This window comes from Anomaloglossus baeobatrachus, chromosome 5 (assembly GCF_048569485.1).
Source record: "Anomaloglossus baeobatrachus isolate aAnoBae1 chromosome 5, aAnoBae1.hap1, whole genome shotgun sequence".
Taxonomy (NCBI): domain Eukaryota; kingdom Metazoa; phylum Chordata; class Amphibia; order Anura; family Aromobatidae; genus Anomaloglossus; species Anomaloglossus baeobatrachus.
Window position 1 is genome coordinate 71325355 of NC_134357.1, and position 27430 is coordinate 71352784.

At 50.3% G+C, this 27430-nt stretch overlaps 1 protein-coding gene across 1 annotated transcript in view; it reads right to left on the minus strand.

The window, feature by feature from the left end:
* Window positions 1-3025: 3025 nt before the first annotated feature.
* Window positions 3026-27430, minus strand: part of DPCD (deleted in primary ciliary dyskinesia homolog (mouse)) — a 79603-nt gene continuing 55198 nt past the window's right edge. Inside the window, exons 5-6 of the mRNA XM_075348588.1 lie at window positions 19638-19740; window positions 3026-3176 (exon numbers count right to left, since the gene is read on the minus strand). Of these exons, the coding sequence (XP_075204703.1) occupies window positions 3072-3176; window positions 19638-19740 (208 nt within the window). The 3' untranslated portion in view covers window positions 3026-3071. The remainder of the gene's footprint in view (window positions 3177-19637; window positions 19741-27430) is intronic.

A 27430-nucleotide genomic window follows, 5' to 3' on the forward strand; every position in this document is an offset into this window, starting at 1 on the left:
TGAATTTTTCGAGTGCCGGATCAAGTACCCAGAATCCCGGGTCTAGACCTCGGGAAACTATGAAACCGCGTGGATTCGGACTTTTACAATTCGCTATAGTAAAAACACATGAAAAACAACACATGTAGTCCGCACCTAAGTACCGTATTTTTAAGATTCTAAGACGCACTTTACCTCCCAAAAATTTGGGAGGAAAATGAGGGGTACATCTTAAAATCTAAATATAGCTTACCAGGGGTGCGTTCAGGCGGCCGGGTGCCTGTGGCTGCGTGTGGGCGGCCGGCTCCCTCACTGTGCGGGTGGGCGGGCAGCCTGCTGGATGCCACTCTGATTGCGTGCGGTCGGGTGGCTGTGCTGCCTGCAGTGGCTGTGCGGCGAGTGTCCCAGGGTGTCCGCGGTCCCGGTTCAAACGATGGCGCAGGGAGTCAGCGTGTGCGCAGATGGAGCTCTTGGAAGAGAGAGTTTTGGTTTTTCCCTTGTCTGTATTTATTTGCGAGTTTAACCACACTCCTGTCCCATCCCTCCCTGGGGTGAGGAAGAGGGAGAATAAGATCCGGACTGGTCACAAGCAGAGCCAGTAGACTCAGGCCTCTCCACCATCATGGATTATCTCTATGCTCAGGGATAGTATATTGCACCCTAGCTTGGAGGACATCTTACGAGTCCCAGTTCCTTGCTATCCCAAAGTCTGCAGCTCGCAATATGCAATGGTGTTAACTGGAGAGTTGTAAAGTATACCACTCTGGAGCAAATACACATTTCCCTAACTTTCAGTGCAGGTGTTGCGGACGGGGGGGGCCGGGCCGCTGCAGGGGCTGCTCTGATCCGGGTTTGTTACTGCGGCTCGAGTGGTGGCTGGACCTGGGCTCGTACAGCCGTCCGTCCTCACAACTGTAGGAAGGGAGTATTTACAGGGGATTGATTTGTCAGTGACGCCACCCGTGGGTTACGGTGAGAGTTGGTAGCACCGCCGCTGCCTGGTGATGGGGCGCCCGGGGCTGATGGAGCGGGGCAGCAGGATGGAATCCCCTCCACGGGTAGGGGAGGTGTAGTCCCAGGGCCCAGGTATACGGGAGCAATGGCTGCTGGAGGTGACGTGCAGGGTTGGACCGGGGGTAAATGGTGTACTCACAGTTCAAAGAATCGCACACAAAGTCCAGTGGTAAACCAAATTGCCAGTGACCGGTCGCCTCCGGCTGGTGTATTTGGGTCCCACACCCGAGTGTTTCAAACAGGGGTCCCTTCCTCCTGCACTCAGTGTTTGTGTCTTCACTGGGACAACTCCGCTTGGAACGGGGAAGTCCACTCCCGGTACTGTGTATGTTGGGAGCTGTGGTCTGCGAAATCTGACCCTTGGGATTTCTGTGGGTTCTGATGGACACCCTATCCCCCGCCTTGGGCTTCCGTTTCGCTCTCTGGCCTTCTGTAGAACAAGGCCTGAAACCTTGTCCCCGGCTGGTCAATTAACAAGGGGGCTTGCAACCTTCCTCGTCCTAGGGTCCAGGTACCCCGACTGTGCACGACCTCTGGACCAGATTCCCGCTATAGGCACCGGCGGCCGACAACTCTGCCCCGGTCCACTTTAGGTCTCCCACGACCGGATCTCCGTCGCCTGTGGTCCTGCTTGCCGTCTGCTACCTAGTCCAGTAGTCCAGGGGCCCCTACCCCTGACTCCGCTGCACTTCCACACTCCTCCACTGTCAACTGTCAGAACTCAACTCTGCACTTCCACTGATGTGTTCCCTCCCGACACCTGAGGCCCCTTAGGTGGGCGCTCCCATCCGCCTGATCCCGCCCACTGGTGTGTCCTTATTGTCATGAGGGGGTGACTAGGCTTTACTAGCTGTGTGGTGTACCTGGGTGTGGGTTTTGTGTTGATATGCCAAGGAGGGTGGAGTTTTGGACCTGAGAGATTTGTATAACCTCTGTGACTACCTGGTTTTGCCAGGGAATCGCACAGGGATGATTCTCTTACTTTTTTTGTAGTAATGTGGACCAGTCCATTTTCTGTTCTAGAAAGAGAGGTCCATAAATACCTAACGAGTTGGTGAGTTTAGTGGAGTGACTCGAGTGGCTATAAGCCTTACCCCTCAACTGCATCAAGCATTAGAATATAAAATTGTAAGACAGAACGCCTTGCCAAAACATCAGAGTCCGACCTCACAAATGCTTTTTAGGCTAAATTGGCACAAATTCTTAGACACTTTCCAAAATCTTGTAGAAAGCCTTCACAGAAGAGTTGATGACACAGAAGAGGCCAAACTCTATGGCCATGGTCGAACAATCATATACATGACATGGTCAGGAGAATACGTCATTGCGGCCGTATAGCTTATTCCGCTGTATTGGAAGCGCAATGGGTGGTTTACAATGGAAAGGAATGTACAAGGACCAACAGAAGAGCAAAAAAAAAAAAAAAATATATGTCTGTCAATCCATGTTGAAGTGATCGACAGTGATACATAATATCTCATGAAGCTGCAGCCAGTCGTAAGAAAATCTTGAGAGGATAAAACCACTTCCCTGGGAAATTTTAAAGCAATGGGAAATTTAATCCGACAGATAACAGGCAGACGGGGCTGCATGCAGCGTACATGGGCGGTATCTTTATGCTAAAGTTTTCCTCTAACTCAACCTCATCACACAAACATCACAATATATTTTCTGGAGTCATCTAAAACTTTATCCCAGCACATTCATCTTTAACTCAAAGTGTTCATGAATCATCATTTAATCTACAGAGGTCTATAGCGTTTGGTCTGTTAAATGTTACAATATAATCTACACGCCATTTGCCATGTTTAATTTGGAGCCATTAAGCCGCCATTCCTGACAGAGGGGCTACGAGGGCTTAATGCAAACCTGGAAAACTGTATGCGCCCAGCAACTCAGAGTCCTCCCATTCATTAACCTCACATGTATGATATGGGTGTCTAATTACTAAATTATGTGGACCTGCTTAAATAGGAGTTCACTACATACTGATCAGGCAGAGACGCACTTTTTATTATTACACATTTATTCTTTTAAATACAAAAATGATAAAGATAATAAAAAAAAACAATCACAAATCACTGAGTTTTGCATTCGACATCCCCTTCAGAACTGGACTTCATAGATTTCAGTTCTTTCTGCAATTCTTCTTCGACTGCGAGAATCTCCTTTGGCTTCTGATACTATGAAAGATATGGACGATACAGAGTGAGACAGATCAGACAGATCAGAATAGAGGGAGAAACACAGATAAAAAAAGTATTGGAATTATTATTGGAAACACAATTCTAAACATTTGTTTGTTGGGTAAAATGGTTTCTAAGTTTGCAAAAAATAATCGTTCTTGATAGCACATCATAAAAACAGATCATGTGCTGCCGAGAACAAGCATCTCATGTGCACAGAACGCTTGCATTAATGATTGTTCTGCGCCCATAGGAGTGCAGTCTGGCAGTCATCAATAGTTTAGGCAATCAGCTTGCATGTCACCGGACGGCAGACATTTAACAGGCCAGTGTAAATGCACCCTCACGGTCTAAATGCCCCTATATACATTGAATTAAAGTGTTTTACCCCTAGATGTCTGAAGAGATGGCACTAGAGAATGGATCAGAGGTCTGAGCATCTATTATTTCCTTATGGAATTACCATAGATGACAGAGTGGAGCGCTAGCTGCTCTGTAAATAATGGCGGTCCCATAGAAAATAAAAATACATGTAGGTGTGCACGCTCGGCCTCTGCTCCATTCAGACAATGCTCCGAGGATCACCATTATCCCCATCAGTGCGGCGGACTAGAGCTCAGAACTAGGATTCGTGATATAACCACTTTCCAATACAGTGTGTCCACCCATATCCTGTCCACTGCCATTAAATGGCGTCAGCTATAGGCATAGAAGTGGTGTCTAGGTATAGTAAAGTAGCCATGTGCTAAGCAATGAAACCACCTATAGCGCCACCTGGTGGAAAACAATGGAGTTAGCATTTTTATCTCAAAAACAGAACAAGACAGAAAAAAAAGTGAATTAAAAAGTTGTAGGGCATCATCAATTCAATACGAATCGACAGCTTGCATACAGAAATGCTATGATATGAAATCCATGACCCCTCCAAAACATTGAATGCTGGTCACGCATATGGCGCTCGTTTAACTTTGATGCTCAAAGTGGCCACCGTCAGCTGCAATGCACATCGGGTCTCTGGACAGCATACTGTATCTTGCTGCACGTTGTGCAATATGGTAGGTGACACGTTTGCACAAGTATCTGTGATACGTCGTTGTAGGTCCTGCAATGTTGGTGGAGGGGTTGCATACACCTGCTGTTTGATGTGACCTCACAGAAAGAAGTCAAATGGGGTCAAGTCAGGTGAGCGTGGAGGCGCAATAGGTGGTTTCATGACGCAGCGCATGGCTACTTTACTATACCTAGACACCATTTCTATGCCTATAGCTGCCGCCGTTCTCAAGTTAATGGCGGTGGACAGGATATGGGTGGACACACTGTATGTAGAGGGTAACTTTTAGACTTGGTGCAAACCATTTAAAGCTGGCTGTACTCCCCAATTTCAACAGGTACCAGCCAACCATTTAATGCTTAGGGGCTTTCCATCTAATCTGTTATTGAACGGTTACATCATTAGAGCAGATATCATTTGCTATGCGCTTTGTAAAGTCTGTGACCTCTGTATTCAGAGAGTGAAATTTCACAGTAAGGAGAAATGCGGAGGAGGGTAGGATCCTGCTCTGCACATCAAAGTCCCACAATCCAGAAGTTTGGACCCAACTTTGACTAGAATGGCAGGTCCTATGAAGGGGCAGTAGGTGCTCTTCTGGCCATTTTGGCTGATACGTGTTATTTAAAAATGAAATATAATAAGGGCAGCCCTTATTACTGACTGGTGATGCGTAATCTTTACATTTTATTTCTAGGTATTAACAAAATGCAATAAATAGCTTCAATTAGTAATACATTTGGGGTACATTTACAACAAGAAAATATTGCAAATTGGGCAAAATATTAAAGTGAACCTGTCAGGTGCAATATGCACCCAAAACATGAGTAACTCTGGGTGCATATTTCTAACCCCTGCATCTAGTAGCATACTTTTTCTAAAGATCTCGTATGTATTACTGAAGATCCTTTATGATATGCTAATGAGTGCGGGGACTAGTATTAATTCCTCTGACTAGTCCGCCCTCTTAGCATGTTAGCACGTTCACAGTGGTGTGCTAACATGCTATTCAATGCCCAGTGTCATTGGCATGGATGCACGGGTGTCCATTTTCACAGCCACAGACGCCAAGTTTAGGCTCAGTGCGCATGATCAGAAGTCACCGACACTTCCGATCATGCGCACTAGATCTCTCTGAAACCGGGATGTGTACAACCGGCTTCATAGTGCGCATGACCGGAAGTGTGGTGACATCTGATCATGCGCACTCATCCAAAACCCGGTTTCTGGGGAGATGTCAACGGACACAGGTATGTGCGTCACCGCTAATGACATTAGGCAATCGGCATTGAATAGCATGTTAGCACGCCTCTGTAGGCGAGTTGGGGAATATGACGTCCTTGTGACTAGTCCCAGTGCTCATTAGCATATCATAAAGGGTCTTTAGAAATACATAAAAGAGAAGTTTAGAAAAAGTATGCTAGTAAATTCTCAGACAGTTAGGCAGGGATTAGAAATATGCACCCAGAACTGCTCGTGGTTCTGGGTTCATATTGCACCTGACAGGTTCCCTTTAAGCGCCAATTACAATGATAAATATCCCAAAGCCCTATCTTCCAGAAATGGCACTAGACCTGCTGGTGGGTTGAATCTGGTCGTAGAGCTCAGCTGCACGGATGTGAATGGGACTGAGCTGAACGATCACATCCAACCTGTGGACAGTTGTGGTGCCGCTTCTGCAAGAAAGCAGTCAGGTGTTTCTAACCTCCCACATAGTGGAATCTTTTAACACTACAAGATGGTGTCAGTTTTGCCCTTTGTGGTGGCCTCGGCTGTAACTTTTTTTTTTTTCCTCTCTCAATAATAAAGTCTTGTGACACCAGCACATTATATACATGGACGCCAGTGAGATCTTAAACCCTCGTGACCTGTTTAAGACATCGATTCTCTCGTCAGATTGTTATTTTTAGGGGAGAACGGTTAATAATTACAGGACGGTCTTGAAGTGACAGCAGTAAAAACTTTGAAATGAGCTTTTTATTTTTGGTGAAAGAAGCAATCTGGACAAATACCAAAATCCCCCAAACAGCAATGCAAGCCATCTGCATGAAGTCACTGAACATGTGTGCCGCACATCTGCACTATTTTTACATTTTGGTAGCGAATCTAAATAACTTAAAAAGTGAACCAATCACCATGTTTAGCCCTATGAAATGTACGGACTGGGGCGTACAGGACCTCTGCAGAGGGGAGATGTGCGCCCCAACAGTCCGAACAAATATAAATCATGTCTGAAGAAATCCAGAAAGGAGACGAAATATCATCATCTCTATTCGGTCACAAAATTATTGGATCTGCTTATTTGCTTATTTTGAAGCTGATTTATTCCCTTAACACTAGAAGTCCCAGAGAGGGGTCATTTAACATTTCTACCATTGGAACCCTATGGAGCTCGAAATTCCTGGGACTTCTAGTGTTAAAGTCATGGCATAATGATAGGAGCAACCTTCACTTTATGACCAGTGGTGCTACGAGCCTTGAGACCCCACTGATGGGGAGACTGAAGAGCAGACAGTGGTCCCTTCACTTTTCCGTGCACAGGAGCGCTCTGAGCCACCAATGTCCAAGTGACTACAACACGGGCCACTAAAATTAATGGCAATGGCTGTAGTTCACTGTCAAGCCACGAGCCGCCGAGCAGGAAAATCTAGACCAGCACTGCTGCCCCCTCATCTCAGAAGTTAGACCCCCCAATTGATAATAAAGCAATGGCAGAACCCAGCAATGTTCTATCATTGTAGAAGATACTTCCATAGTTTGTAGTCTCAGGTTTAAATATTTTGGGGCCTAAATCTCCCTTATACAGTAATCAAGAAAATAAAATGTAACCCCTCAAACGTGTCTAGAGTGTCTGTCCACAAGTACGCCATACATTTAACTACACCCAAGAGTAGAGATGAGTACTCCTAGAAGTTTGGTTCAGCGGGTGCAGCCAAACCGACCCTCCACAGGTTCGAACTTAACCCGAACTTCAATGGAAGTCTTTGATTGGCGGTTGGGGTCTCTGTGGGGTTTTTCCCTTAAGGGTATGTGCGCACTAGATAAATTTTTATTGTGTTTTTGTGTGTTTAGGTCAAATTTACCTGCATTGTGCATCCCCAGCAAAGTCTATGACTTTTCATTTTTGCTGTCAGCACCAAACTTTTTTTGGCAGCGTTTTTTTTTTCAAGAAAAAAAAAAAATAATATAAAAAAAGAGCATGTCAATTCTTTTTCTGCGTTTTTTTACATAGAGCCAATGCATTTCAAAAACGCACAAAACGCAGGGGTCAAAAACGCAGTGTTTTTCTGTGGTGCGTTTTTGCCGCTAATTGCGTTTTAAGCGGTAAAAACGCAGCAAAAAGGCAGCTTTCTTTTAGCTTAACAAAAAAAATAAAAGTCTAGTGCGCACATAGCCAAACTGTACATTACATGTGATCATGCCGTTGTTACCCCAGTGTGTGCCGTTCAAACACTGCAAGCGGCTCGCACTGGGCTGAGCACCAAGTGTACCCGAGCACAGCGATGCTCGCGAGAGCGGTCAGCATACGTAAAGCACCCGAACTCTATTTTTTATTTTGTAAAGTCGGTATTCGGGACAAACAATAGGTTAGCTCATCTCTACCCAAGACTATGAACTCACACTACCTAGTAAGCCTGTGTTTTGCCATCTGTATGGTCCACAACGCATAAATTGGACAGCCTTATAGGCATAAAGGATTGTGCAAAACTTCCAAGTACGTGTAAAAAAAAAAAAAAAAAAATTGTAAAGTAAGAATTCTTTCAAAAAGACAAGTGATAATAGCTTATCTTAATTAACAAAATCCAAAGTCAATGAACTAAAGAAATATCTAAAATAGATAAATATTGAGGGGACCGTCCCTCTGCTTTCAAAAGAGCATAAAGAAGGGAATTTTGTTTACTTACCGTAAATTCCTTTTCTTCTAGCTCCTATTGGGAGACCCAGACAATTGGGTGTATAGCTTCTGCCTCCGGAGGCCACACAAAGTATTACACTTTAAAAAGTGTAAACCCCTCCCCTCTGCCTATACACCCCCCCGTGCATCACGGGCTCCTCAGTTTTGGTGCAAAAGCAGGAAGGAGGAAACTTATAAATTGGTCTAAGGTAACTTCAATCCGAAGGATGTTCGGAGAACTGAAAACCATGAACCAAGAACAATTCAACATGAACAACATGTGTACACAAAAGAACAACAGCCCGAAGGGAACAGGGGCGGGTGCTGGGTCTCCCAATAGGAGCTAGAAGAAAAGGAATTTACGGTAAGTAAACAAAATTCCCTTCTTCTTTGTCGCTCCATTGGGAGACCCAGACAATTGGGACGTCCAAAAGCAGTCCCTGGGTGGGTAAAAGAATACCTCGGTAAAAGAGCCGTAAACGGCCCCTTCCTACAGGTGGGCAACCGCCGCCTGAAGGACTCGCCTACCTAGGCTGGCATCTGCCGAAGCGTAGGTATGCACCTGATAGTGTTTCGTGAAAGTGTGCAGACTCGACCAAGTAGCCGCCTGACACACCTGCTGAGCCGTAGCCTGGTGCCGCAATGCCCAGGACGCACCCACGGCTCTGGTAGAATGGGCCTTCAGCCCTGAAGGAACCGGAAGCCCCGAAGAACGGTAGGCTTCAAGAATTGGTTCCTTAATCCACCGAGCCAAGGTTGACTTGGAAGCCTGCGACCCTTTACGCTGGCCAGCGACAAGGACAAAGAGCGCATCCGAGCGGCGCAGGGGCGCCGTACGAGAAATGTAGAGTCTGAGTGCTCTCACCAGATCTAACAAGTGCAAATCCTTTTCACATTGGTGAACTGGATGAGGACAAAAAGAAGGTAAGGAGATATCCTGATTGAGATGAAAAAGGGATACCACCTTAGGGAGAAATTCCGGAACCGGACGCAGAACCACCTTGTCCTGGTGAAACACCAGGAAGGGGGCTTTGCATGACAGCGCTGCTAGCTCAGACACTCTCCGAAGTGATGTGACTGCCACTAGGAAGACCACCTTCTGCGAAAGGCGTGAAAGAGAAATATCCCTCATTGGCTCGAAAGGTGGTTTCTGAAGAGCCGTTAGCACCCTGTTCAGATCCCAGGGTTCTAGCGGACGCTTGTAAGGAGGGACTATGTGGCAAACCCCCTGCAGGAACGTGCGTACCTGCGGAAGCCTGGCTAGACGCTTTTGAAAAAACACTGAGAGCGCCGAGACTTGTCCCTTAAGGGAGCCGAGAGACAAACCCTTTTCCATTCCGGATTGAAGGAAGGATAGAAAAGTGGGCAAGGCAAATGGCCAGGGAGTAAAACCCTGATCAGAGCACCAGGATAAGAAGATCCTCCACGTCCTGTGGTAGATCTTGGCGGACGTTGGTTTCCTGGCCTGTCTCATAGTGGCAATGACCTCTTGAGATAACCCTGAAGACGCTAGGATCCAGGACTCAATGGCCACACAGTCAGGTTGAGGGCCGCAGAATTCAGATGGAAAAATGGCCCTTGAGACAGCAAGTCTGGTCGGTCTGGTAGTGCCCACGGTTGGCCCACCGTGAGATGCCACAGATCCGGGTACCACGACCTCCTCGGCCAGTCTGGAGCGACGAGGATGGCGCGGCGGCAGTCGGACCTGATCTTGCGTAACACTCTGGGCAGCAGTGCCAGAGGAGGAAATACATAAGGCAGTTGAAACTGCGACCAATCCTGAACTAATGCGTCTGCCGCCAGAGCTCTGTGATCTTGAGACCGTGCCATGAATGCCGGGACCTTGTTGTTGTGCCGGGACGCCATTAGGTCGACGTCCGGCTTCCCCCAGCGGCAACAGATCTCTTGAAACACGTCCGGGTGAAGAGACCATTCCCCTGCGTCCATGCCCTGGCGACTGAGAAAGTCTGCTTCCCAGTTGTTTTCTACGCCTGGGATGTGAACTGCGGAGATGGTGGAGGCTGTGGCTTCCACCCACAGCAGAATCCGCCGAACTTCCTGGAAGGCTTGCCGACTGCGTGTGCCGCCTTGGTGGTTGATGTATGCCACCGCCGTGGCGTTGTCCGACTGAATTCGGATCTGCCTGCCTTCCAGCCACGGCTGGAACGCCTTTAGGGCTAGATACACTGCCCTTATCTCCAGAACATTGATCTGAAGGGATGACTCTGGCTGAGTCCAGGTACCCTGAGCCCTGTGGTGGAGAAAAACCGCTCCCCACCCTGACAGACTCGCGTCCGTCGTGACCACAGCCCAGGATGGGGGCAGGAAGGATTTCCCCTTCGACAAAGAAGTGGGAAGAAGCCACCACTGAAGGGAGGCCTTGGCTGCCCGAGAAAGGGAGACGTTCCTGTCGAGGGACGTCGACTTCCTGTCCCATTTGCGGAGAATGTCCCATTGAAGTGGACGCAGATGAAACTGCGCAAAAGGAACTGCCTCCATTGCTGCCACCATCTTCCCTAGGAAGTGCATGAGGCGCCTCAAGGGGTGCGACTGGGCTCGAAGAAGAGATTGCACCCCTGTCTGTAGTGAACGCTGTTTGTCCAGCGGAAGTTTCACTATCGCTGAGAGAGTATGAAACTCCATGCTGAGATATGTCAGCGATTGGGCCGGTGTCAATTTTGACTTTGGGAAATTGATGATCCACCCGAATCTCTGGAGAGTCTCCAGAGCAATGTTCAGGCTGTGTTGGCATGCCACCCGAGAGGGGGCCTTGACAAGAAGATCGTCTAAGTAAGGGATCACCGAGTGTCCCTGAGAGTGTAGGACTGCTACCACTGTTGCCATGACCTTGGTGAAGACCCGTGGGGCTGTCGCCAGGCCGAAAGGCAGTGCCACGAACTGAAGGTGTTCGTCCCAGATGGCGAAACGCAGGAAGCGCTGATGCTCTGGTGCAATCGGCACGTGGAGATAAGCATCCCTGATGTCGATTGAAGCAAGGAAGTCTCCTTGGGACATCGAGGCGATGACGGAGCGGAGAGATTCCATCCGGAACCGCCTGGTTTTCACGTGTCTGTTGAGCAGTTTGAGGTCCAGAACGGGACGGAAAGATCCGTCCTTTTTTGGCACCACAAACAAGTTGGAGTAAAAACCGTGACCCCATTGCTGAAGGGGAACAGGGATAACCACTCCTTCTGCTTTCAGAGTGCTCACCGCCTGAAGAAGAGCATCGGCTCGCTCGGGGGGCGGAGATGTTCTGAAGAAACGAGTCGGAGGACGAGAGATGAACTCTATCCTGTAACCGTGAGACAGAATGTCTCTCACCCATCGGTCTTGGACATGTGGCAACCAGGCGTCGCAAAAGCGGGAGAGCCTGCCACCGACCGAGGATGCGTCTTGGAGAGGCCGAAAGTCATGAGGAGGCCGCTTTGGGAGCGGTTCCTCCGGTGTTCTTTTTAGGACGTGACTTAGACCGCCATGAATCAGAGTTCCTCTGACCCTTCTGTGGCCTGTTGGACGAGGAGAATTGAGACCTGGCTGAGGGCCGAAAGGACCGAAACCTCGATTGTACCTTCCGTTGTTGAGGTCTGTTCGGTTTGGACTGGGGTAAGGACGAGTCCTTTCCCTTGGATTGTTTAATGATTTCATCCAATCGCTCGCCAAACAGGCGTTCGCCAGAAAATGGCAAACCGGTTACGAACTTTTTGGAAGCAGAGTCTGCCTTCCATTCGCGTAGCCACATGGCCCTGCAGACTGCCACTGAATTGGCGGATGCTACCGCCGTACGGCTCGCAGAGTCCAGGACAGCATTCATGGCGTAGGACGCAAAGGCCGACGCCTGAGAGGTTAAAGACACAACCTGCGGAGTAGAGGCACGTGTGACTGCATTAATCTCAGACTGACAAGCTGAGATAGCTTGGAGTGCCCATACGGCTGCGAATGCCGGAGCAAAAGACGCGCCTATCGCTTCATAGATGGATTTCATCAGGAGCTCTATCTGCCTGTCAGTGGCATCCTTGAGTGATGCACCATCTGCCACTGCAACTATGGATCTAGCCGCCAGTCTGGAGACTGGAGGATCCACCTTGGGACACTGAGCCCAACCCTTGACTACGTCAAGGGGGGAAGGGATAACGTGTGTCATTAAGGCGCTTAGTAAAGCGCTTATCCGGAAAGGCTCGGTGTTTCTGGACTCTCTCTCTGAAGTTGGAGTGATCAAGAAAAGCACTCCGTGTACGTTTGGGAAACCTAAATTGGAATTTCTCCTGCTGAGAAGCTGACTCCTCAATCGGAGGAGTTGGAGGAGAAAGTTCTAACACCTGATTGATGGACGCTATAAGGTCGTTTACTATGGCGTCCCCTTCAGGTGTATCAAGGTTGAGCGCGGCGTCAGGCTCAGAGCCCTGATCTGCCACCTCCGCTTCATCCTCCAGAGAGTCCTCATGCTGAGACCCTGAGCAGTGTGATGAAGTCGAGGGAAGCTCCCAGCGCGCCCGCTTAGCCGGTCTGGGACTGCGGTCCGTGTCGGAGTCCTCACCGTGGGACCTATGAGTCGCCCCAGGAGCACTTTGCTGCTCCAACCGAGAGGGGCCTGGGGGCAATGATTTAACAGTGCCCGGGGCCTGTGTTACCGGTCTGGACTGCAAAGCCTCTAGTATCTTAGCAGACCATCTATCCATAGACTCAGAAAGTTTGTCAGCGAATACTGCAAACTCTGTCCCTGTCACCTGGACAGTGGCAGCAGGTGGATCCACCGGGGCCGAGGGTCCCACCAGTGGCAGAGGCTCCGGCTGAGTGAGTGTCACAGGGGCCGAGCATTGCACACAATGAGGGTAGGTGGAACCTGCAGGTAGCATAGCCGCACATGAGGTACAGGTTGCAAAATAAGCCTGTGCCTTGGCACCCTTGCTTTTTGCGGACGACATGCTGTTGTCTCCTCTTAGAGCAATCAGAGAGGGTATATAGCCAAAAGCAAATAGTGCGGCCGTACAGAGTAAATGTATACAATATAAGCATATAAATATACACTTCGGCACCCAGGGGGGCCAGCACCTAGTAACAGGTGCGGCTTACCGACCGCCCTCAGCGGTTGTGTGACCACCAGATTCCCTGCCTGGGCCTCCCAGAGCTGTGGAGCTCGGTGTTGTCTCCCTCTGAAGTTCTCCAGCGTCAGAAGTGCTTATAGGAATGGCTGCCAGCGTTCTGAGAGGAGGAGGGAGCCGTGGGCGTGCCTCAGAAAGTGCGGGAATCTGGTGCCCCGCAGTGCTCAGTGAGGGGGGAGGAGGATATCTCAGTATGCTCCAGCCCTCACCGCTGACATGTAGTCTAGCGTCCCGCCTTCACCCCTGACTGGCAGGCCCGGGGGCGGGAGTTTGCGGTACTAGGCCGCAAAAGCCGGGGCTAAATTTATTAGCGCGGCCGGCAAACAAGCACGGCCGGCGCGGTAGTCCCGGCGATGCAAAACACCCGGCAGGTGCTGCAGCGTCCGTTACACAGGCGCTCTATGCGCCGTCCTCAAGGGGACACAGAGTACCTCAGAGGAGCAGGGCCCTGTCCCTGACGATACCCGGTCTCCTGTCCAGCAGATTCCCCCAGGGGCTGCGGAGGGAGCACGGTCCCATGCATGGTGACCGGTTAGGATCCCACTTCACCCAGAGCCCCTAAGGGATGGGGAAGGAAAACAGCATGTGGCTCCAGCCTTTGTACCCGCAATGGGTACCTCAACCTTAACAGCACCGCCGACCAGAGTGGGGTGAGAAGGGAGCATGCCGGGGGCCCTGTTATGGGCCCTCTTTTCTTCCATCCGATATAGTCAGCAGCTGCTGCTGACTAAATTGTGGAGCTTGCGTGCATGTGTACCTCCTTCAACACAAAGCATAAAAACTGAGGAGCCCGTGATGCACGGGGGGGGGGGGGTGTATAGGCAGAGGGGAGGGGTTTACACTTTTAAGTGTAATACTTTGTGTGGCCTCCGGAGGCAGAAGCTATACACCCAATTGTCTGGGTCTCCCAATGGAGCGACAAAGAAAAAGAGAATTTTGTTTACTTACCGTAAATTCTTTTTCTTATAGTTCAGACATGGGAGACCCAGACCATGGGTGTATAGCTACTGCCTCCGGAGGACACACAAAGTACTACACTCAAAACGTGTAGCTCCTCCCTCCGGGCTATATACACCCCCTGGATGACAATCTAACCAGTTCAGTGCAAAAGCTGAAGGAGGACATCCACCCATAAGTAGAGATAGAGTAAAACTCGGAAAAAACCGGAACCTCTGTCTACAACAACAGCCGGTGAAACACACGGAACAAGAACTGCCAACAGGCAACAGGGAGGGTGCTGGGTCTCCCATGTCGGAACTATAAGAAAAAGAATTTATGGTAAGTAAACAAAATTCTCTTTTTCTTTATCGTTCCTTATGGGAGACCCAGACCATGGGACGTCTCAAAGCAGTCCATGGGTGGGAAATAAACAAAACTGAGAAGTAGGCAAAACCTAACTTCACAAATGGGCGACAGCCGCCTGAAGGATGCGTCTGCCCAAGCTCGCATCTGCCGAAGCATGAGCATGCACTTGGTAGTGCTTCGAAAAGGTGTGCAGACTAGACCAAGTGGCAGCCTGACAAACCTGTTGAGCCGTAGCCTGGTGCCTGAAAGCCCAGGAGGCACCGACAGCTCTGGTCGAGTGCGCCTTAATCCCCGGCGGTGGAGGCACCTGAGAACACTGGTAGGCATCAGAGATGGCCGACCTAATCCAACGAGCTAGGGTCGGCTTAGAAGCCAAGAGACCCTTGCGCTGACCCGTGGTTAGCACAAAAAGTGAGGTGCACCGCCTGAAAGCGGCGGTGCGTGACACATAGATTCGGAGCGCCCGCACCAAATCCAAGGTATGCAACGCCTTCTCAAAGCGATGCACAGGGGCCGGACAAAGGGAAGGCAATGAAATGTCCTGGTTAAGGTGGAAAGAAGACACCACCTTAGGGAGAAAATCCGGAGTCGGACGGAGAACCACCTTGTCTTGGTGAAACACCAAGAAAGGTGACACCGAAGAGAGCGCAGCCAAATCAGAGACTCTCCGAAGAGAAGTGACGGCTACTAGAAAAACCACTTTCTGTGAAAGTCTAAACAAAGGAACCTCCCTAAGAGGCTCAAAGGGGGGTTTCTGCGAGACACTCCGCTGGCAGTCTGCACTGGATGAGGCCTTGACAAGAAGGTCGTCCAGGTAAGGAATCACTGCCAACCCCTGGAGATGCAGGACCGCAACCACTGCTGCCATGACCTTGGTGAAAACACGAGGGGCCGTGGCTAACGCGAAGGGGAGAGGCACGAATTGGAAATGTTCCTCTCCGATTGCAAAACGTAGCCAACGCTGGTGTGAAACCGCAATAGGCACATGCAGATAGGCATCTCTGATGTCGATGGATGCTAGAAAATCTCCTTGGGTCATTGAAGCAATGACCGATCTCAGAGATTCCATGCGAAAGGGCCGCACCTGAACATGCTTGTTGAGAAGCTTGAGATCCAGGATGGCCGGAAGGAACCGTCCTTCTTGGGGACTAGGAAGAGGTTTGAGTAGAAACCTCTGAACCGTTCCCGGGCGGGAACCGGTACAATTATTCCGTTGGCCTGCAAGGATGCCACGGCCTGAGAGAATGCGGCGGCCTTGGAGCAGGGGGGAGCGGACAGAAAAAATCTGTTTGGCGGGCTGGAAGAAAATTCTATCCTGTAGCCGTGGGAGATGATATCCCGCACCCACTGATCGGAGACGTGTTGAAACCACACGTCGCCAAAGTGGGAGAGCCTGCCACCGACCAAGGACGTTGCTGGCTCGGCCAGATAGTCAAGAGGAGGCTGCCTTGGCGGCAGCGGCTCCTCCGCTCTTCTGAGGACGCGGCTTCGCGCGACAGTTCGGTTTACGATCCTTGGCTGAGGTAGTGGACGAAGCTGAGGGCTTAGAGGATGACCAGTTAGAGGAACGAAAGGAACGAAACCTCGACTGGTTCCTGCCCTGGACAGGTTTCCTGGTTTTAATTTGTGGCAAGGAAGTACTCTTCCCGCCAGTAGCTTCCTTGATAATTTCATTCAGTTGTTCACCGAACAGCCGGGACCCAGGAAAGGGGAGCCCAGCAAGGTACTTCTTAGAAGAAGAGTCTGCTTTCCACTCTCGAAGCCACAAGATCCTGCGGATCGCGAGAGAATTAGCGGAAGCCACCGCCGTGCGGTGAGAAGCCTCTAGAATGGCAGACATGGCGTAGGATGAAAAGGCCGAAGCCTGGGAAGTTAAGGCAACCATCTCGGGTATAGAGTCCCTGGCGAGGGAATGTATCTCCGCCAGAGAGGCAGAGACTGCCTTAAGAGCCCACACTGCTGCAAAAGACGGGGAGAACGAGGCTCCTGCCGCCTCATATACAGATTTGGCCAGAAGGTCAACCTGGCGGTCAGTGGGATCCTTAAGAGAGGTGCCATCGGCCACAGAAACGACTGTCCGGGCTGAGATTCTAGACACCGGAGGGTCCACCTTTGGGGACTGAGCCCACTCCTTAACCACCTCAGGTGGAAAGGGAAAACAGTCATCAGAACTACGCTTTGGAAAGCGTTTGTCAGGACAGGCCCTGGGCTTGGTAACAGTGGCCTGAAAGCTGGAGTGGTTAAAAAACGTACTCCTAGCTCTCTTAGGAGAGGTAAACTGGTGAATCTCTACCAGAGAGGTCTGTTCCTCTGACGCTGGTGGATTAAGGTTCAGTACGGAGTTAATGGATGCAATCAAGTCACTAACATCCGCGTCACCCTCAGATAAGTCAATGGGGTACATAGAGGTAGCGTCTGAGCCCACAGTAAAAGTATCCTCCTCGCCCTGCACCTCAGCTCGTGAATCAGAGCCGTGGGACGAGGAAGGAGAAGGGTCCCTGCGTCTCCGTTTAGGGGGACGGGGTCCTAAAACATGTTCTGAGAGCTCTGCAGAGCTCGGAGCAGCAGAGGCACCCTGAGAAGGGGGCTGATGCATGGTCAGCAGAGTCCGGGACAGCTGTCCCATAGAGTCGGCAAAAGACTGGGAGATAGCACTGGAAAAAGATGCTACCCAAGCCGGGGGTTCAGCCACCGGGGCCGGAGCAGCCGGAGGGACCCCTGAGGAGGCTCCAGGCTGAGGCACCACCATGTTAGAGCAGGCATCACAATGTGGGTATGTGCTCGGTTCAGGCAATATGAGCTTACATGCAGTGCATATAGCGTACAGCTTTGCAGACTTGCTCCTAGTGAGAGACATGCTGCTGAGGTGGAGGCTCTGCAGTAAATAATACACTCCTATAGAATGACCCCCTGAGAGTGTATAATAAAGCCCACAACCAGAGGTTGTGGCTTACCAGACCGCTTCTTGTGTGCCCTCCGGATTCCACAGCTCAGACCCCCAGTGGATGCTAGCAGCTGCAGCAGCCAGCGCCGATCAGTGTGAGAACGCTGAGAAAATGGCGCTGGAGAGAGGAGGGGGGGCGGGGATTAGCCCAAGAGCGGGAATCCGGAGGGCCAAGGAGAGATACAGGGGAGGGAAACATCTCCTCAGATAGGAGTGTCCTCCCCTCTGCTGAACGGCCGGTGGGCGGCGCCGCACTGCTCCCCTGCAAAAACTGACATACAGAGGGATTGAAACCGAAACTAGGCCGCGAATGAAGCCGGGGCCTAGATTTTTACATGCGGCCGACGAGCAGGCACCCTCGGCGCGGTTCTCAGGAAAAACCTAGAGAACCGGCCGGAAAACACAGCAGAGTTACAAAACATACTCTCCCCTCAATAAATGTACCCGGGACCCCTGAAAAACGTCTCAATACTTAGCTTTTGAGACGCAGGGCCAAGTCCCTGGGGAGGGGGTAAACGCTCCGTCCGGCAGGAACCTGACAGGGCTGCGGATGGAGACCGGTCTCCTGCAAGGCAGAGAGGACCGTGATGGCTCGCGGCATGTGAAGGCTCCAGCCTTGTAAAGTCAACCTTAACAGCACCGCCGACACAGTGGGGTGAGAAGGGACATGCCGGGAGTCCAGACTGGACCCGCTTTTCTTCCATATCTTTGAAATCAAAAATCTTAAAAATTAAAAATCAGAAAATGCATGTGTGTGTGTGACCTCCTGAACACAAAGCATTGAACTTGTTAGATTGTCATCCAGGGGGTGTATATAGCCCGGAGGGAGGAGCTACACGTTTTGAGTGTAGTACTTTGTGTGTCCTCCGGAGGCAGTAGCTATACACTCATGGTCTGGGTCTCCCATAAGGAACGATGAAGAAATCATCAATTGAAGGTACACTTGCCCACAGCAGTTTTTGAAGGAGGTTGTTGTAAACATCTTGGAGAACTAACCACTGATCTTCAAAGTATGAAACTTGTGCAAATACTTCTGCCTCTATATAATCCAGACAGACTAGATGCAGCAGGACAATGACCCTAAACATACAACCAATGTAAATTTAGAACTGAAGTATAAAGACGAACAAGTACACCTGGAAGTGATGCTACGGGTTCCCCCCCAGAGTCATGATCTCAACATATTCAAGTCTGGGATGACGTGACAAGGCAGAAGCATTTTGACAAGCCTCATCCACAGAAGATCAGTGGTTAGTTCTCCAAGATGTTTGGAACAACCTCTCTGCCGACTCCCTTCAACAACTGCGTGCAAGTGTACCGAGGAGAACTGATGCTGTTTTGCAGGCAAAGTGCAGTCACATGTAATATGGATGTGTTTTAGATTTCTCTTTTGCATTTTCATTTTATTGATAAAAATAAACTAGTAACGCTTCCATTTATAAAAGCATTCTTAGTTTGCAATATTCTTTCTACACAGTACTAAATAACTATATATTGTGTTTCCCCAAAAATGAGACAGGGTGTTATATTATTTTTTGCTATGAAAGATGCGCCAAGGCTGATTTTTAGGGGAGGTCTTATTATTTCCACAAATCTGTGTCGCTGTCAGGTCCCCCTGTGTTCTACAGCGGTTGGTTTCCTCTGGTGAGTAGAAACAGTATCACTAGATCGGTTTGTGACAATTGCAGTGTAATGCAGCTGGACAATAATGGAGATCTCTGTGTGGGAGCCCATCCACCATCCGCACTTGGCAACTGTAATTTTTTGGGGTCTAGTGAATGCTATTTTTTTTTGGGGGGGGGGCAGGGAGGATCTGCTTGCTTTTTTTTTTTTTTTTTTATCATGAGTCCTACTCTATTATTTAACATTTTTATCTGCTTGGACACTTCTTTATGGAACCACAACTAAGGCTTATTTTTTGGAGTTGGGCTTATATTTTATGCACACTCAAAACAAAATGACCCTACTAGGGCATATTTTAGGAGAAATGGTTTAGGCCAGAGACCCAAGGTCAGTCTGTTGCACTGTGGTCCATATGGATGTAGAAATCAGCCTAAAAAGGATTAAGACAGTGGAAACAGCTACTAGAAATATGGCCTGAACGCCCTGGGGTGCAAGTACTGCTAGTTGAGAGCACAGATTAATCTATGCACTTGTTGATACTTACAGTTATAATTAAAGTATTATTTGCGTGGGCAAAACGTAGGGAGCTCTCGTCTAGGTCCAGTTGGCATCGGTCTAGGTCCGGAACGGCAAACTTTTTATAATATCTGTGAAGACAAAGCAGGTGGAAGCAAAAAAGTAAAAACAAAATGAAAAAAAAAAAAAAAAAAAAAGTCACAATAGCTGTGGAAGGCTAGGCTGACACACAGAGGACATAAGGGCAAGGAACGGAAGTATGTGCAAGTCCCTAAAACTCTGCAATAGCCCCACATTATAGTATAGGACACATTTAGCACTTACTAGTTTACTAAAGGACTAACAGGAATTTCTGCAAGTGACTGGCTGTTCGCTCACATTTACGGTATCAGACCTGGAGGAAGATATTTTAGACAGCTGATAGTCTGTGATATCTCAGTGTGTGAAGGGGGGGGTGGACGGTCGTGTGGCAAGAATGTCTACAGTACATAGCAAGACGGCCCAAAATACAAGACCCCACGCAATAAGTCACCTTCAGAGGGGGCTTGCAGGAGGGTCTTGTATACAGGATGTCAATTCCACTAATTTTTACAATTTGAATTCTAATTTTAGTAAAATTTTGATCATTATTATAGAAACAATTATTGATATTGATAACCATTTGCTCAAATTTAGTTAAAGTTTCCTTTAACAAAGAATATCTTCCTAATTCAGTACTAAAGATATTCTAGAAATTTCTCCTTTTAAATTTTTGTACAATTTGCACATTTTTTCCCCCCATTTTACTTTTTTTGTCATCGAATACAGAATATTTCACTATTAGTAAATGCCAAATATAGATAAATTAAGAAAATGAGGAGCGAGCAGAGGCCGGGTGCAGAATGTGCTCCGACAGAGATTAAAGTTTCCTGTGATGTAGCTCCTCTTGGTATTTGGCAAAAGGTGGCAGACGTGGATAATAAGGGAGATGTCAAAGGTTAAACAGCAGAGATTAGATGAACACAAAGACATGTTAAAGAAGTGTTAACTCCTCAATGATAGATAAAAAGACTATACAAAGCGCAGAACTTTGGTTGGGACAGGGAGGAACTGAGCAGTAATCCAATGACTGAGTGTTCCTTACAATTAATATATCTGGTACATTGTTAGAGCTGATAACGCGCAGCGCACGAGGTGCCGAGACATGTAGACGGCCTCCACCAGCCGGTATTAGTCACTTTTATTTTCCTTTTAAAGCGTGTTCCAGCAAGAGCACGGGAAAACAAAAATGGATGAAGGTAGAGCCCAGAGAATGGTCCTAATATACTAACATATCATTGCGCCTCCTTGATCAACTCATGGAGACCCTCACATCAAAACTTGTAGGAGATGAAGAAAAAGAGAATTTTGTTTACTTACCGTAAATTCTTTTTCTTATAGTTCCGTATTGGGAGACCCAGACATTGGGTGTATAGCTTCTGCCTCCGGAGGACACACAAAGTACTACACTAAAAAGTGTAGCTCCTCCCTCTGAGCATATACACCCCCTGGAGAACCAGATCTAGCCAGTTTAGTGCAAAAGCTGAAGGAGAATAGCCACCCACAAGTAAAAACAGAGCAAGAACCGGAACAACCGGAGACTCTGTCCACGACAACAGCCGGTGATAACACGCGGAACAAGAAACTGCCAACAGGCAACAGGGAGGGTGCTGGGTCTCCCAATACGGAACTATAAGAAAAAGAATTTACGGTAAGTAAACAATATTCTCTTTTTCTTTATCGTTCCTTTGGGAGACCCAGACATTGGGACGTCTCAAAGCAGTCCATGGGTGGGAATAAACAGAAAAACTGAGAAGTAGGCAGAGCCTAACTTCACAAATGGGCGACAGCCGCCTGAAGGATGCGTCTGCCCAAGCTCGCATCTGCCGAAGCATGAGCATGCACTTGGTAGTGCTTTGAAAAGGTATGCAGGCTAGTCCAAGTGGCAGCCTGACAGACTTGCTGAGCCGTAGCCTGGTGCCTGAAAGCCCAAGAGGCACCGACAGCTCTGGTCGAGTGTGCCTTGATCCCCAGCGGGGGAGGCACCTGAGAACACTGGTAGGCATCCGAAATGGTCGACCTAATCCAAACAGGCTAAGGACGGCTTAGAAGCAGAGAGGCCCTTACGCCGACCTGTGGTTAGCACAAAAAGAGAGGTGCACCGCCTAAGAGCAGGGGTGCGAGACACATAGATCCGGAGCGCCCGCACCAGATCCAGAGTATGCAACGCTTTTTCAAAGCGATGAACAAGAGCCGGACAAAAGGAAGGCAGGGTAATGTCCTGGTTAAGGTGGAAAGGAGAAACCACCTTAGGGAGAAAGTCCGGAGTCGGACGGAGAACCACCTTGTCTTGATGAAAAACCAAAAAAGGTGACTCCGAAGAGAGCGCAGCCAAATCAGAGACTCTCCTGAGGGAAGTTATGGCCACTAGAAAGACCACTTTCTGTGAAAGACGAAATAAAGAAACCTCCCTAAGAGGCTCAAAGGGGGGTTTCTGCAAGGCCGTGAGGACCAAATTGAGGTCCCAGGGATCCAAGGGCCGCCGATAAGGCGGAATGATGTGAGACGCGCCCTGTATGAAGGTGCGGACCTGAGCCAGCCGGGCGATACGCCGCTGGAACAGCACTGACAGAGCCGAGACTGGTCCCTTGAGAGAGTTGAGGGACAGTCCCAGCTGCAGACCGGACTGTAGAAAGGACAGAAGGGTCGGCAAGGAAAAAGGCCAAGGAGCATGGCTGGAAGAACGACACCAGGACAGGAAAATTTTCCAAGTCCTGTGATAGATTTTGGCCGAGGAAGACTTCCGGGCCAGAGTCATAGTGGAAATGACTTCAGGAGGAATACCAGAAGCCGTCAAGATCCAGGACTCAAGAGCCACGCCGTCAATCTGAGAGCCACAGAATTCTGGCGGAAAAACGGACCTTGTGAGAGAAGGTCTGGACGGTCCGGAGGATGCCACGGAACCTCTACGGACAGATGGAGCAGGTCTGGGTACCAAGCTCGCCTGGGCCAGTCCGGAGCAATGAGGATGACCCGACGGCCCTCCATTCTGATCTTGCGCAGGACTCTGGGCAAGAGAGCTAGAGGGGGAAACACGTAGGACAGACGAAACTGGGACCAGTCTTGAACCAGAGCGTCCGCTGCGAAGGCCTAAGGATCGTGGGAGCGAGCCACGTAAATCGGAACCTTGTTGTGGTGACGGGATGCCATTAGGTCCACGTCCGGAGTGCCCCACTTGCGGCAGACTGACTGAAACACTGCCGGATGCAGGGACCACTCGCCACTGTCCACGGTTTGACGGCTGAGATAATCTGCCTCCCAGTTTTCCACGCCTGGGATGTGGACTGCGGATATGGTGGACATGGAGTCCTCCACCCATTGAAGGATGCGTTGTACCTCCAACATTGCTAGGCGGCTGCGTGTCCCGCCTTGGTGATTGATGTAGGCAACCGCTGTCGCGTTGTCTGACTGGACTCGGATGTGCTTGCCCGCCAATAGGTGGAGAAAAGCTAGGAGAGCCAGGAGCACGGTTCTGGTTTCCAGCACATTAATCGAGAGGGCTGACTCGGACGGAGTCCAAGTGCCCTGTGCTCGGTGGTGGAGACATACCGCTCCCCAGCCGGATAGACTGGCATCCGTGGTGAGGACCACCCAGGAAGGAGCGTCCCTGAGACAGAGAGAGGGGCCGAAGCCACCACTGAAGAGAGCTCCTGGTCTGTGGCGACAGAGCCACTAACCTGTGCAAGGAGGAAGGCTGCTTGTCCCAACAGCGGAGAATGTCCAGCTGCAGAGGACGCAGATGGAACTGGGCAAAGGGAACAGCCTCCATTGACGCCACCATCTGACCCAGCACCTGCATCAGGTGCCTGATGGAATAACGGCGGGGCCTCAGCAGAGAGCGCACCGCCAGTTGGAGGGGCTGCTGTTTGATCAAGGGCAACTTCACAAGTGCCGGCAGAGTCTCGAACTGCATCCCTAGGTAGGAGCCTCTGGGTCGGAGTCAGAGTGGATTTGGGCAGATTAACCAGCCACCCGAATTGGGCTAGAGTGGCGAGAGTGAGCGAGACACTCCGCTGACAGTCTGCGCTGGATGAAGCCTTGACTAGAAGGTCGTCCAGGTAAGGAATCACTGTCAACCCCTGGAGATGCAGAACCGCAATCACTGCCGCCATGACCTTGGTGAATACCCGAGGGGCTGTGGCTAACCCGAAGGAGAGAGCCACGAATTGGAAATGTTCCTCTCCGATTGCAAAACGTAGCCAACGCTGGTGAGAAACTGCAATTGGCACATGCAGATAGGCATCTCTGATGTCGATGGATGCCAGGAAATCCCCTTGGGTCATTGAGGCAATGACTGACCGCAGAGATTCCATGCGAAAATGCCGCACCTGAACATGCTTGTTGAGAAGCTTGAGATCCAGGATGGGCCGGAAGGAACAGTCCTTTTTGGGGACTAGGAAGAGATTTGAGTAGAAACCTCTGAACCGTTCCCGGGCGGGAACCGGTACAATTACTCCGTTGGCCTGCAAGGATGCCACGGCCTGAGAGAAGGCGGTGGCCTTGGAACAGGGGGGAGTTGACAGAAAAAATCTGTTTGGCGGGCTGAAAGAGAATTCTATCCTGTAGCCGTGGGAGATTATATCCCGCACCCACTGATCGGAGACGTGTTGAAACCACACGTCGCCAAAGTGGGAGAGCCTGCCACCGACTAAGGACGTTGCTGGCGCGGACAGATAGTCAAGAGGAGGCTGCCTTAGTGGCAGCAGCTCCTGCGGTCTTCTGTGGACGCGCCTTTGTGCGCCAGTTGGATTTTTGGTCCTTGGCTGAGTTAGTGGACGAGGCCGAGGGCTTAGAGGACGACCAGTTGGAGGAACGAAAGGAACGAAACCTCGACTGGTTCCCACCCTGGACAGGTTTCCTGGTTTTGGTTTGTGGCATGGAAGTACTCTTCCCGCCAGTAGCTTCCTTAATAATTTCATCCAGTTGTTCACCGAATAGCCTGGACCCAGCAAAAGGGAGCCCAGCAAGGTACTTCTTTGAAGAAGCATCTGCCTTCCACTCTCGAAGCCACAAGATCCTGCGGATAGCGAGGGAATTAGCCGAAGCCACCGCAGTGCGGTGAGAAGCCTCCAGCATGGCAGACATGGCATAGGATGAAAAAAAGCGGAAGCTTGGGAAGTTAAAGGTAACCATTTCGGGCATAGATTCCCTGGCGAGGGAATGCATCTCCTCTAGAGAAGCAGAGATGGCTTTGAGAGCCCACACTGCTGCAAAAGATGGGGAGAACGAGGCCCCTGCCGCCTCATATACAGATTTGGCCAGAAGGTCAACCTGGCGGTCAGTGGAATCCTTAAGAGAGGTGCCATCAGCCACTGATACAACGGTCCGGGCTGAGAGTCTAGACACCGGGGGGTCTACCTTTGGGGAATGAGCCCACTCCTTGACCACCTCAGGTGGAAAGGGAAAACGGTCATCAGAACCACGCTTTGGGAAGCGTTTGTCAGGACAGGCCCTGGGCTTGGTCACAGCGGCCTGAAAAATGGAGTGGTTAAAGAACACACTCTTTGTCCTCTTAGGAAAGGTAAACCTGGTGCTTTTCTGCCAGAGAGGGTTGCTCCTCTGATACTGGCGGATTGAGGTCCAGTACAGAATTAATGGACGCAATCAAATCACTAACATCTGAGTCACTTTCGGACAGATCAATGGGGCAAATGGAGGTAGCCTCCGAGCCCACTGTAAAGGCATCCTCCTCGTCCCGCGAGTCAGCTTCTGAAACAGAGCCGCGGGACGAGGAAGGGGAGGGAGCCCTACGTCTCCTCTTAGGAGGACGGGGTCTGGGACCAGATGTAGAATCCTCTGTGAGCTCCGCTGAGAGAGCCCTAGCAGCAGAGGCACCCTGTGAAGGGGGCTGATGCATGTTCAGCAAAGTCCGGGACAGCTGTCCCATGGAGTCGGCAAAAGACTGGGAGATGGACCTAGATAGGGATTCTACCCAAGCCGGGGGTTCAGCCACAGGAGCCGGAGCAGCCGGAGAGACCACTGTGGGTGCGATTCCAGGCTACGGCATCGTCAGGTTAGAGCAGGCATCACAATGTGGATATGTGCTCGGTTCAGGCAGCACGAGCTTACATGCAGTGCATACTGAATATAGCTTTGGAGCCTTGCTCCTCGTGTGAGACATGCTGCTGAAGTGGGGGCTCTGCCAGAGTGACCCCCAGAGAGTATATACAGAGGCCCACAACCAGAGGTTGTGGCTTACCAGACCGCTGGAGCGGTGTTGTGTGCCCTCCAGATCCCAAAGCCCGGACCCCCAAGCACCTCAGCAGGGATGCTGCAGCCAGTGCTGATCGCAGAGAAAACGCTGATAAAATGGCGCTGGAGTGAGGAGAGGGGGCGGGACGAACTCTGAGAGCGGGATCTGGAGGGCCAAAGAGACTTACAGGGGAGGAGACATGTACCCAGTGAGGAGTGTCTCTCCCCTGTGTAGAACGGCCGCTGGGTGGAGCCGCACTGACCCTCTGCATGACTGACATGCGAGGGCAGTGAAACCGAAAGTAGGCCTCCGGCGAAGCCGGGACCTAAATTTGAGCGGTGCGGCCGGCGCGCAGGCACCATCGGCGCAGTTCTCAGGCGACAGCCAGAGAACCGGCCGGAAATGTCAGAAAACTCACTCAGCACACTCTCCCACCAAAATAAAGTACAGGGACCCCCAGAATATAAACGTCTCAGGTACTTAGCTTGCTGAGACGCAGGGTTCCAGGTCCCTGGGGATGAGTGCTCCGTCCAGCAGATCCTGAAGGGCTGCGGATGGAGACCGGTCTCCTGCAAAGCATGGAGAACCGTGCTGGCTCCCACTTCAAGCCAGAGCCCGAGGGATGGTGAAGGAGCGCGGCATGTAAGGCTCCAGCCTTGTAATCAACCTTAACAGCACCGCCGACACAGTGGGGTGAGAAGGGACATGCTGGGGGTCCAGACTTGGACCCCCTTTTCTTCAAACTCTTTCCAAAAATGAAAAATCAGATGAGAATGCATGTGTGGATGTATGCCTCCTGAACACAAAGCAATGAACTGGCTAGATCAGGTTCTCCAGGGGGTGTATAGGCTCAGAGGGAGGAACTACACTTTTTAGTGTAGTACTTTGTGTGTCCTCTGGAGGCAGAAGCTATACACCCAATGTCTGGGTCTCCCATAGGAACGATAAAGAAAAAAATAAAAGGACCAGGGATGGAACGATTGCAGTCGCAGGGAGCTCGCCGGTCTCAGTCCTTGCTTCAGCTGGATCTGCGTCCGAGGCTGCACATCCAGCTGAAATGTAAGACCTGCAAACAGAAGTCAGTGACTTTCATTGGCGTCCCCGTGACTGAGGTGGCACATAACAATGAGATCATGCGCTGCCATAGCACGGACGGCAATGAAAGCTGCCGGCCACTGCAGGCCAACTATAGGAGGAGGACGCCATGCGGCGTGGGAGCTGGTGAGTACAGTATATACCAGGAGGGGGACAGTATACCAGGAGTTTGACAGTAGATACCAGGAGTGCAACAGTATATACCAGGAGGGACGCAGTTGAGGAACATATATATATATACCTGGAGGGGAACAGGAGAGGAACATATATATACCAGGAGAGGGGATAGTATATATCAGGATGGGGGTACATATTTACTAGCATGGGGTGGGTCATTACCAGGGATGGGATAGTATATACCAGGAGGGGCCCAGGAGAGGAACAGATCTATCAGGAGGGGGACAGTATATACCAAGCAAAGGCCAGAATGGGGAACATATAGATCAGGATAGGAA